General features: G+C 43.4%; 1 protein-coding gene across 2 annotated transcripts in view; it reads left to right on the top strand.

The window, feature by feature from the left end:
* The window catches only part of CACHD1 (cache domain containing 1), a 212,800-nt gene that overhangs the window by 130,304 nt on the left and 69,954 nt on the right, over positions 1–12,542 (top strand). Inside the window, exons 1-2 of one of the 2 annotated variants that reach the window (XM_037043392.1) lie at positions 4,196–4,205; positions 5,816–5,818. The exons of the other annotated variant lie outside the window; for it this stretch is intronic. Coding sequence (XP_036899287.1) covers positions 4,201–4,205; positions 5,816–5,818 — 8 coding nt within the window. The 5' untranslated portion in view covers positions 4,196–4,200. Of the gene's footprint in view, positions 1–4,195; positions 4,206–5,815; positions 5,819–12,542 lie in introns of those variants that run through there. 2 annotated transcript variants of the gene reach the window in all.

Raw genomic sequence — 12,542 nt, 5'->3', positions numbered from 1 at the left:
TATAACAATGTACTGCAATGAAGTTCTGTGTATGCGGCCGCTTGTTGCAGGGGAGTCTCTTGCTGACGTCTTCCTTGCCATCAGTCAGAATATGTTTTCTGTCCTTGCCTCTACCCACAGACCCAGAGCCTCTTCCATCTTAGCTAAGTGTCTACTGTATGTTGTGGTTGTCACTTTGGTACTTTAAGTACAACAGCAAAACTAGCATGAGTTTCCTTTTCCTTCTTTACAAGTTCAAGATGAAAGATTTGTTCTTGCTGTAGATCTTACTGTTTTTTCTTCCCTTGAGTGGAGAAATTCCACTTAGTCCCTCCAAGAAAGCACTTTACAGCTTCTCTTTGCAGTATCCAAATTGCCGGTGTAGCGACCCCCGTGCTGTGGGGCCATTGTTCAGTAAAGTAGAGATTGCTTGAGCAGCACTGCCATACTTGGACAGGTGATCTGGTGACCGAGGTGGCTCCTAAGTGACTAATGAGCAGGGAGCGTATACAGCATGGATGCACTGGACAAAGGGGTGCTTTATGGTCCCGTGTGAAGGAGCAGGAAGGCACGAGATCTCATCATGGTCCTCGGAAAGGTGTGCAATTTAAAACTCATGAATTGTTTACTTCTGGCATTTTTTATGTAATATTTTCAGACTGCAAATGACCACAGGTAATGGAAACTGGAGAGCGGAACTGCAGATAAGAGGGGGCTACTCTCTGTCATTTTCTACTCAACTCGTCTGTATCATGTTCAAGGGAGTTAACGTGCAAGACATTGTACTAGATACTGTCTGATAAACAAAGATGAATACAGCGCTTTGTACCTCCAGGAACTCAGAGTGAGCGAAGGCAGACTGTCAAGCGTGGGGAAAGGAATCCAGCGACTCCTTTAGAGAAGAATGGTTATGGACAGAGGCTTCTTAGACTCTGGCTTGGTAGAGAAGTGGCAGTTGAGGCCTTGAAGAGGGAAACCTCTGCAGATAGATGTCGGGGGGAAGGATGCTTCTGATCAGAAAGCAGCAAGAATCCATAAAGCACTGAGTGCGGTGAGGTGGAAGACACAGCTGGAGCGGCAGATAAGAGATGTGCTGTGATGAGCTCAGAATCCTTGATCGCTTGGGCAAACTCCTCTCGATAAGCAGTAGATTTTAAAGCGAGGTCTGTGATTTGGGCCAATGAATTGGTTCCAAGTGAGGGACCAGTTGTGATGCAAAGGCACGTTGCTTGTGAAGTTGGACCATCCTAATAGTCTAGGAGAAAAGTAATGACATGTCAAGGGAGAACTGTAGGAAGACAAAAGATGTCCAGGGTGGTGGTGGGTTACTAGAATCTGCCAACTTGTTTTTAGTGGGGATTTGAGTAGGGAGGGTGATTTTAAAAGATGGTTCTGAATTTTAAATTGAGCATCTCGGGATATGAATCAATTCACGAACGAGTGAAAAGCAGAGCAAAAGGAGATTTTTATTTAAAAACAATACAACATTTTGACTTAGTCACACTCTTTTGTACATGCTACTCTTGTTCCTTTATTCATTTGGTGTCACGAGGTCAAAGGTGAGATCAGTGTAAACATCTAGATTTTAATTTTGAACTGCATGTGGCTCATGCCTGGGGAGTGTCTGGCAGGCCGCTGGGATTAGCCTGTCGAGTTATTTTTTATCCCACAAATGTTTTCAGCCCCATGGTCGTGTTATGTGCCTGGCAGTTGCGAAGCAGGGACAGAGCTGGAACGTGTAGTTCTCATGGGCTGAGGCACAGATGAGTTTTGTATAAAACCACGTTTCTAGACATAACAGCACACATGTAGGCTGCTCCAACTTATTCCCAGCCCTATTTTAAGGTAGCACACGTTAAAAAAAACAAATGATGTAACATATCTAACCCTAGAGAGAATTCGTTTCTTACTACTGTTCCCATGGGAAATACAACATTGTGACTCAGCCAGGTGCTTTTGTACTTAGGACACTTTGGGTGTCACAAGGTCAACTAATGTGACAAGCTTGGTCCTTGACCACTAATTTTATTTCAGATCCTGTTCTTTCCCCAGAAAGATGCGTTTTGCATTTTGCCCTTATAATACTGAATCTTAGTTTCTCAAGTCATTCTCCCTGCTTTATCTCAGACTTCCACCTCTAATCCCTTTAAAATTGTTATTACCTGCAGGCAGGCAAAATGTCACAGGTGCAGCCTTTCTGGCTGTTGGTGCCGGAAGGACTTGAGCTGAGCTCAGGATTCAACAAAGAGTTTGCAGAATGCTTCACGTGACAGAAGGCCTACTCAGCGACATTATTTACCTTATGTAAAAAAAGTTATATATGTTAACACTTCTGTAAAATACCATCTTGGGCTTTTATGTCTGTAAACGTTATTTTGCTTATATTAGCTTCTTCGTGTGACCCTCTCAGCGGTGGTAAGGGGGAGACTCTGCCCTCCCCAGCCTCACCCCTGTTTTGCCAGCGAGGACATGGATTCAGGAGAGGTGTGTTAAGGCTCAAAGGTGCTTGGTGTGGAATCCAGGTTTCCTGATTCCAGATAATTTTCTTTCAGTGATAAAATATTTTCACCGAGCGGCAAAATTGGGGTGGTTTATCTGGCTCTCGAAATGCTAAACTATCTATTTCTTCCGAGAATTTTACTTGAGGCTATTGTGTGACCCTCTGAAGTGTCTAAATTGGCTGAATGTAATGCTCCCAATAGTCTGGTTAGCTTGTTTCTCAATCTGAAAAATGTGTTCCCATAGCAATTTGTGTCGCTTATGTGTGTGCGTGGGTCTGTATGTATAGATGGATACTGTTATCTTTAGAACTATTGATGAGTGCCGTCACTGCAGAAAGTGCCTGCGTTTGGCACTGCAGACAGGCTTGCTTTCTGAATTTTCCCTGAGTGACCTTCACTGGAGGAAGGACGGGAGACCTGCCACTCTGCTTAGAATACTGAATTTCACCAGCAGCCTTTTAGGGATTTTAGGGAGGGGGGGTCTTATTTCATTCCATCTTCCCTCTCTCTTGCCCTCCCTCTCTTCATCCCCCAAAATCTGGTCTCTAGAAAGAAACTGCCAGCCTTAAGAAATAGGCCCTATTGTAGCAAAGGACCAGAAACTTCCCTTGGGATTTTTGTGTTTTCTTGTGCAAAAATTCAAAGTGTTTTCAAAGAAGGCCAGAATTTAAAAAGCTGTCTATAATGTCTTTCAGGGGATGTGGCTTGTTTGGTATGATGATGTACAAATCTATCTTCACACTCATAGCTTTATTAACTTTTTTTTAGAGAGGGAAAGAGAGGGAGACAAACATTGATGCGAGAGAGGCACACCAATTGGTTGCCTTCCATACGCATGCTGACCTTCGACCAAACCTGCAACCGAGGCATATGCCCTGACCAGGGATTGAACCAGCAACCTTTGGGTTTGTGGGATGATGATCAACCAACTGAGCCACACCAGCTGGGATGCTTTATTAATTTTTTAATACTGGGTCAGTAATTTCTTCTGAGGATCTGTTGGACAGAAGTATTTCATATCTTATGTTTTATGTTTCTTGTAGAGAAGAGGGAGATCTGGACAGGCCTCTTCCCTCAGTGGGTAATGAGCCTGAGAGATTGAACCAGTTCATCTTCAAGGTCATCTGCTACCTCTGAGATGTCTGTGTCCTACCACTCAGCGTTGTCTGCTGTTTGCTAACTACTCAGTGCGCATGCAAGAAGAAAACACGTGAATTTACCATCTCTGGCCTGTAGTCCTAGGAAGTTTCAGCCTCTTAGGTTTTCTGCATTTACTCATTCAGCAGTCGTTTAAAAACCTGTGCACTTTGCAGGGCTGTGCCCTGGAGGTAAACACTGGAAAGGATCTCTCTGTATGTATTAACTAGCAAGGGAGAAGAGTATATAAATAGATTATTTTAAAGTCCATTAAGTCCTTTTCCAAGGTTAAGTGGCAGGAGGAGCACAGAGCCTGTGGATCCCACCCTCCCCAGGCCTCTGTCCACCTGCTTGTTCTCCCCTTTATTTTCCCAGAGACCCTTCTTTCTTCTTTTTCCTGCACCAGGCCCCAACCTGGTGATGAAGAAGATAAAGATAAATGTTTAATGTGGTTTCAGATCCACTTCCAAATCCCGGTTTGTTCACCTGTGCAGTCTCCCAAGCTTGTGTGAGAAAGTGGATTAAATGGATAATACTTGGAAACTAGAAGTGAGACCGGAGATCACAGCAGGCCCTCCTCTCCATGATGTGTTTTGGTGGGGAAGCCGTGAAAAAGAAAGATGGCTGCTCCGTGTGACGCATCGACTTGAATGGAGAGGGAGAGATGCTATATTGCTCTGAAAGCCTTACCTTCCAAGGGCATTTGAAAGCAGCCCTTGTTTCCACTCTGGCTGAGTTGCTGAACCCTGGGGGTTTAATCCTTATTGCTGATAAGAACAAAAAGAATGTGACTTATCTCTCCAATCTCTGTAGAGATGGAAGGAAACGCCATTTCTTGGAACGCGTTATTTGACAGCTTTTCAGTTTGCCCATTAATTTAGGTGTTTGAATAAGTAAACGCAGTTGGTGGGGGTTCAAGTATCATTTACTTTATGAATGTGATAGTTCTTTTTTCAAGTGATCCCACTCTTACCCCTTCCTCCACCATTCAAACAGAGTTTAAATATTTGCCAGTACAGATGTTTGATTTTTATCTTAGCTCTTTCTTTGTTTAACTTTATTCTCATGGGTGGTTAAGTGGAAGATAAGGGCGTTCTTGTTTAATTCTTTTCAGCGGGTGTTGCTCAAATATTTGGAGAGCAGACACTTCCCAGAAAGAATGAGCAGGAACCTGGTTGAATGGAGGTGAAGTGATACGTCTCCCTCGTATGGTAGAGAACCAGACACTGACGGGCTGTTACTGGACCTGGAGGGTCTGGCAGTCGTGGATGTTTCTCAGGGTCCAGATCGTCTTTTACTAAAGGCTCCTGCAGCTACTGGTCAAGGGGCTTTGCCTCCTTGGCTTCCCAGGAAAATGTGTGCTGCTCTTAAAATGGAACCTGGCCATTCAGGTTCCATTTTAAGCAGCAAGCAGGCTCTTGCTTCCAGGGCAAGGCAGGCTCTCACCCGGGAAGCAAGAGCCTGCCTTGTGCTGTGAACTCAGAGAGCAGCCTCACAGCATCTGCCTCACACCAACCAGCTTCTGATCTGATACCAGCTTTTGCTTCCAGAAGAAGTGGTGGGATTTTTTTTTTTAACCGTTTGCACCTGTCTCAGCATTTTAGCAATGATTAAAAACAAGCCACAAACAAGTGAAAAATATCCACTACCGTATTTGCTGTCATCATACTGGCTTTGTTTATGGACTCCCTTATCAATTTTAAGCCCTGCTTTTCTGAGATATCCACGGGGATTTGCTTTTTGAAATAGTATCATAAAAATGTGCCTATGAATAACATCACATTTCACCACCGCCCTCAGAACCGTGGGTGTGGTTTTTGCCAAGCAAATCGCTTTCCATAGGAAATTTAAACAAAGACCAAGAAAGAGATTCAGGAAGTAAACCCCAACTGGTGTGTGTGTCTCTTTCCTTTTATATCTTTTTCTTTCTAAACTGGGACTCCACCGAAAAGTTGATTTGCACTGTGAATCGAGGCTGAATGAAATCCAATTGGAGCTCACTTGAACAGTTTTGATGTAAGATTCAAAGCTTCTGCAAATTTATTTTATCTTCCACATTTGCCGATCTCCTGCTTGTAAATCCTGTTGAAGGAGAATAAAAATGACTGCAGCCTGATGGGAATTAAATGTCTGAAGTTCAAAGCAGTTTGCACATCAGAGCAAACGTCAATCAAATGAACATCTTGCAAGCCAGGCAGGGAGTGAATGTCTCCATGGGGAAGAGATCAAAGTGGGAGTCACAGTTCTGTTTTCTCCCTCGGGATGCAGTTTCGATCAGTTGCTCATGAAAGTAAATCCAGAAGGAAGTTTTTCTTTTAACTTAAGGGGGTAGGAAAGATGGAGTTATTTCTCCTGAAACTGAATTTCAGGCGCTAGTTTTATCTTATAAAAATACGCATAGAAAGCAGTCATAATCCAGCATCTTCTTTTTTTCACAGAGGATCTACAGGCGATTTAGAAAGGATTATTCTCTTATTGTTAATACCTTTTTACAGCACAGATATAAAGATAATGTGAATTGCCTGCACATGTTATGTGAAAATTTATTATTGTACCAGCTCCTGACCTTTCCATAAACCTAGAATTATATAAATGAGACTGGCAGCTAATATACTTCTCAATGAAAAATCTTTTAGGTAACCCCTAAGAGTAAGCGACATGTTTTGATAAAGTATCATAAGCATGAACTTAATATTTCTCAGAGTCTCCAAATCAGGGTGAAAGGCATGTTTCTTTCTATAAATGGCACACATTATAAAATGCGTTCCTGTCTTAGGCAAGGCAACCCCTCGGGGGCCCAGAGGTAGATAAGGTAACAAGATGGCTAAGCATGTTTTACTCCTGTGTTTGGAGTTCAGGAAAAAAGCAGGCTCTAGTGAGTGTGGGTGAAGAGATAATCGCAGGGTTTGGGCTCCTGTAATTTTTTCTCCTAGCTGGCTCACCAGCTTGGGACACACTGTTCTCCTGTATCTCTTAAGCCCCCTGTTGACACCTGCTTCCCCTACCTGACCAGCACGTGGCACAGGTAGGGATGGCGGCAGAGGTTCATTTCTAGGCATTTCATGTTAACTCAGCTGGAGTGCGCGGGCTCCAGGGCCAAGACTCGGCAGGTGAGGGAACTCGGACAATGGAGACCACAATGAGACTGTTGCCACTTAATAGCATCTAGCAAGGAGCAGGATGGAGGAGAGTGGTTAGTATGTTTCTGAATTCTTGAAATATCAGAGTGTGGGGTGGGGGACGCTGAGAGGAATAAATTAACTTAAAACCACCAGCATTCACTACATGCAAGTTAATCAGGAAGCAAGGATTAAAATAAATCATATTCTGAAATGAAGTAACAATCTGTTTCACCCCTTACTAGTAGACTTTTGAAACCCAGATGTCCTTGAGCTAAAGAACAGAGGGGTCAAATTGCCCTCTGGCTAAGTTTCTCCTGCAAGGTGTTTATTGATTATCTCTAAAACATTGGGAAAATCCTATGGCTTCCTTCAGAAAAAGAACTTCGGGCATTTTATGGGGGGTTTTCGGTGGTTTTTTTTGGGGGGGGATTAAGTCTGATCTCTGGAAGGCGCTACGTCAGCTGGTATTTCCCTGAGCTGTGTATTGCCCACATTGACATGAAACTGAAATTGTGGACATTATCCATAACATCACTCAGTATTCTATATTCCTTGTCCCATGTGAGAATTTCTCAGAATTTAGTGCAATTTTCTCATCCTTGGTCTTTTCTTACTTATATTTTATATTATTTTTGTTGTACATAAGCCATTTGTTCAGGATGCTCAGATTACTGGAATGAGGTTTTCTTCTCAGAGGAGAAAGTTGGCACCAGGAAAAGCAGGAACGGGGGTGGACTGGCCCCGGGTTTGCTGTGCATCTCGGTCCCCTGCAGACAAGGAATATTTGTCAGCTCTTCTGACTCTTAACCCCGGCTGATTCCAGTGGTGAATGGGAAGGGAGCCGGGGGCATTTCTAGAATGAAATAATAAAATAACTCAGATTGGCCAATTCCGTAGCTATCTCAGTGGGGAGCATTTTTGAAAATCTAAGTTATCTATACTGAATAAAGAACACCTGTCTTTAATGTCGTCTTCCTCTTCCTCCCCATCCACATCTCTCCCTAGCTATCCACTGTGAAGCCTTATGTTTAGCTACTGTCATTTTCTATTAAGTAAAAAGCAGAGATTTCCCCTAAGCTGTACAATCTTTCAGCGTAATCCTTTCCTTTGAAAGAACTGACTTCTTCTGCTGTTTCAGATAATGCTGGTGATGATTTATTGAGATACAGCATAATGTATTCATCATGAATGAGGGTACCAGTATAGTATCTTCACATCTTGGTTCAGCTGAGCCCCGCTGTGGACCTGAGGCTTCTTAATTTGAAATTGTTGTGCCTCAGTTTCCTGGTCTTCAAAAGGAGATAATTAATAGTATTTCCCTCAGGGTTTGAGAAGATTGGATGAGTTAATCCATGTAAAGTACTTGAAATATACTTGACATATGATAAGCACTTAGTAGCTGTTAACTGTTATCATTACTAATATATTTAATGCTGGTTATTATTTATTAAATACTTAATATGTGCTAGGCTCTTAACCATTTTCTGATTTAATTCTTAACACTTTACGAAATAGATACTATTATTAGCATCATTTTATAGATGAGGAAAAGAGAGGCTTAGAAAACATAAGTCATGTGTGATATATATAATATATATCAGTAAGCAACTTAAACCCAAACTCCAGTCGAGGTCTATGTACCTCTCAGGCCCATGCTCCCACAGTGACATCAGCATGCTTTGCCAGGGTGGCAGTACCTTATTCATCATATAGCTCTTTTTTAAAATATATTTTATTGATTATGCCACTACAGTTGTCCCATTTTCCCCCCTTCATTCTTCTCCATCCTGCACACCCCCTTCCACCCACATTCCCCCACTTTAGTTCATGTCCATGTGTCACAAGTTCTTTAGCTTCTACATTTCCCATACTATTCTTGCCTTCCCCCTGCCTATTTTCTACCTACCATCTATGCTTTTTCTTTGTACTTTTCCCCCACTCTCCTCCTTCCCTGTAGATAACCTTCCGTGTGATTTCCATTTCTGTTGTTCTGTTCCTGTTCTATTGTTTGCTTAGTTTGTTTTTGTTTTTGTTTTAGGTGTTGCTAATAATTGTGAGTTTGCTGTCATTTTACTGTTCATATTTTTTATCTTCTTTTTCTTCAATGAGTCCCTTTAACATTTCGTATAATAAGGGCTTGGTAGTGATGAACTCCTTTAACTTGACCTTACCTAGGAAGCACTTTATCTGCCCTTCCATTCTAAATGAAAGCTTTGCTGGATAGAGCAATCTTGGATGTAGGTCCTTGTCTTTCATGACTTGGAATACTTCTTTCCAGCCCCTTCTTGCCTGTAAGGTCTCTTTTGAGCAATCAGCTGACAGTCTGATGGGAACTCCTTTGTAGGTAACTGTCTCCTTATCTCTTGCTGCTTCTAGAATTCTCTCCTTCATTTCAATCTTGGGTGATGTAATTATGAAGTGCCTTGGTGTGTTCCTCCTTGGGTCCAACTTCTTTGGGAGACTCTGAGATTCCTGGATTTCCTGAAAGTCTATTTCCTTTGCCAGACTGGGGAAGTTCTCCTTTATTATTTGTTCAAATAAGTTTTCTACTTGTGGCTGTTTCTCTTCCCCTTTTGGTACCCCTATAATTCGGACGTTGGAACATTTAAAGATGTCCTGGAGGTTCCTAAGCCTCTCCTCATTTTTTTGGATTCTTGTTTCTTCATTCTTTTCTGTTTGTTTGTTTCTTTCTTCCTTCCGGTCCTCTCCATTGAGTCCCAGTTTTCTTCCCATCACTATTGATTCCCTATACATTTTCCTCTATTTCACTTACCATAGCCTTCATTTTTTTAAATTTGCAGCCAAATTCAACCAGTTCTGTGAGCATGATGATCACCAGTGCTTTGCACTGTGCATCTGATAGGTTGACTATCTCTTTATCTCTTAGCTGTATTTTTTTTTTGGGGGGGGGCTTTGATCTGTTCTTTTGTTTGGGCCATTTTTTTTTGTCTTGCTGCACCTGTTACATAGTGAGGGGGGAGCCTTGGGTGTTAACCAGGACAGGGCAACCCAGTGGCTGGGTTGCGGCACTGTATGTGGAGCAGGGGTACAAGAGGGAACAATGGCACTTGCCCTGTTCTCTGCCGGATTTCAGTCACTTTCCTCACTTCCTCCAAGGAAATTGAGTCCTTCTGGTGCTGATTCCCACGTGGGTGGGTTTGTGTACGTTCTAGGACCCTGTGGGTCTCTCCCAGGAACTCTCCTGTGAGGCAGGGAGTTTCTCCCGCTGCCTCAACCCCCACAAGTGTTTTCAAATCAGTGTTTTGAGGCTTTATTTCCTGGCGCTGGGGCCCTGGGGCCCTGGGGCCCTGGGCTGTGTGTTCCACCCCACTCCTCAGTTGTTTCTCCCTGTTTATGTGCATGCAAATGTGGGACCACCCACTCCACCAGCCACCTTCTTGCTGGGTCCGCCCACTGCTGCCTGGCTCGCCCAGGTCTACCTCTGCCACCCTGCCACAAGTCCTCCCCACCTGTCCTCTCCACCCGGTTGCCCGTCTCTGCCTGTCCTACTGGTGTGGATGAATGTTTCTTATTTAACTCCTTGGTTGTTGGACGTCCATATGGTTTGATTTCTGTCAGTTCTGGTGGTTTTTTGTTTTTAAATTGCTGTTGTCCTTCTTTTGGTTGTGTGAGAAGGTACAGCGTGTCTGCCTGCGCCTCCATCTCGGCCGGAAGTCTTCATCATATAGCTCTGGTTGACTAAAACAGCAGCCCTTTCCAGTGGCTTAGCTCTCTGCCCTTCCTCACTAGTCAGTCACTGATGAGAACTGACGGAGCACACGTCCCAGCCATGTGCTGGACCTGAGAGGGAAATATAAACCCTCAAGAAACTTTCAGTCCCATCAGGGGAACAAGGCCTCTCAAACATGTCAGAGATGTCAGAGAACACAGAGTCCCAGTGCGGGCGGCAGAGTTTAGACCAGGAGGCTTCCGTATCAAAATCAGAGAGGGCAAAACAAGTGAGATAATTCTCTTGTTGTTTACAAAAATCTTATTTTAAATTGTTGTTGACTAGTGTTTTGTTGGTACTGATGGAATCTGAAACCAGTTGAGCTATGGATATCCATCATGACAACACTATGTTAAACCTGATTTCAAGGCAATATAAAAAATAGGAAAAAAAACAGAAGCATGAATTAAGAAGCAGAATGACACCGGTCAGTTTGGAGGAGAAAGGGCCATCACAGGCTGGAACTGACAGCAGGATGTTCAGGGAGGAGGATGGGAAGAGCTGGGCTTTGCACGGGGGTGGTGGGCCCCAGAGAGCATCACGGTCAGGCTCCAGCAGTTGAAGGACAGGTCTGGTTAGCACAGCGGGTTGGGAGATGGTGGGAAAGAAGGTTGGGTGGATGACTGATGACAGACTCCACATCGTGGAGCCTTTTTATAACGACAGATATTTACTGAGCACCCACTTTTGTTAATGAGTCATTTTTTATGTTACAAGAATGTTTTCTTTAATGCTCTTACAGTTGATCTTTTCTGTACAGAAAAGGAAACAATCTATAAAAATAGCTGCCTAATCTCCCCAGTCTGCAGGAGCAAGCATTCATTTGGCAAAGGCCCAGGGGACCCGTGTGTGCCTAGTACTGGACATGGGCCTTCCCGTGGGGTGGGGCTGATAGCAGAGGTCCTGGCTGTGGAGACTTCATCTGAGAAGAAGGGGCTCTCCCCAAACTTAACACTTTCTCTGGAAAATTTTTTTAGACACTCTGGAGTTGACCCTTTCAGCAGGTTCTTCCTTATGTGTCACCTCGATTGAGCCATGTGGGGCATGGCTCATCTTTGGACCAGGGAGCTGGGTGATGGGATTCAGGTTTGTTTCAGATCTGAGACTTTTTTTGTGATCCTTGGTGTCATGTTTCCCAACTGTGAAGTGCAGAGGTCTGAAAGGGATTTGTAATTTGACCAGCAGAGTCCAGATGTGAATTGCAGGCAGACCCACAAAAGCCTACGTATGTTCTGGTCTTATTAAAAAGTACACGAGGGCATGGATTTAATGTGGCATCTGGAACATGGAGAGCAAGTGGGTCACTTGTATCATGCTGCTGTTGCTCAATAGAAGTTCAAGGGCTAAAACAAGAGAGAGACTGAGATTACACTGCTTTTTGCCAGAACGCACACAGCCAGCTGCTGATGTACTAATCTCCTCTCTTCTCTCCATCTGCGGCTTTTGAGGCAGCAGTCTTCTCGTCTAGACAAATTGGAGCAGGTCCAAGAAGGTGACCACGTGGTGAAGCAACTGTGTCCTTGCAGGCACAGTTGATAGTGTTGATGGAATTCTGTAGTGGGTGAGAGGCTATACTAAAGGTCTCTTAAAATCCAGTTACCACCTTCTTTGAGATGATTGTGTTTCAAAACAAAAGGTTTAATTTTTCCTTGGAAGCCAACACACTGTGTGCAAACCTAGCCCCCTTGCTATACAGCCTGTTCAGTTTTGTAGGTCTTATGAGGTCTGATCAACAGATCATCAAAGCTCATGTGTGTAACTGAGTGGGTTTTGAGCTTTGGGATGGTTTCTCCTGGGTGGTACAGGCAATACAGCCTCTCTGCCTGTGGTAATGGAATTTCATTCATGGCATTTATCATCTGAGGTGTACACATTTGAACACAAGTTTTAAAAAACCTGATTTCAGATTGAATTTAGCTTTAAGGGGAGGGGAAACTCTTAGAAATGTCACAAGTTCTCCCAGTACCTGAAATCCTAAATGGGTTACTTAAAAGTTCAAATTTTTCATCTCTTTTGTTACTTCTGGATTAAATTCACTTTTAAAAATACTCTTGGTGACTAATGAGCTGGTAC

This window comes from Sturnira hondurensis, unplaced genomic scaffold (genome assembly GCF_014824575.4).
Source record: "Sturnira hondurensis isolate 20B ecotype Veracruz unplaced genomic scaffold, ASM1482457v3 Scaffold0000648, whole genome shotgun sequence".
NCBI classification, from domain to species: domain Eukaryota; kingdom Metazoa; phylum Chordata; class Mammalia; order Chiroptera; family Phyllostomidae; genus Sturnira; species Sturnira hondurensis.
The sequence above is the reverse complement of the archived record's forward strand: the minus strand, read 5'-3'. Positions and strand labels throughout refer to the sequence as shown.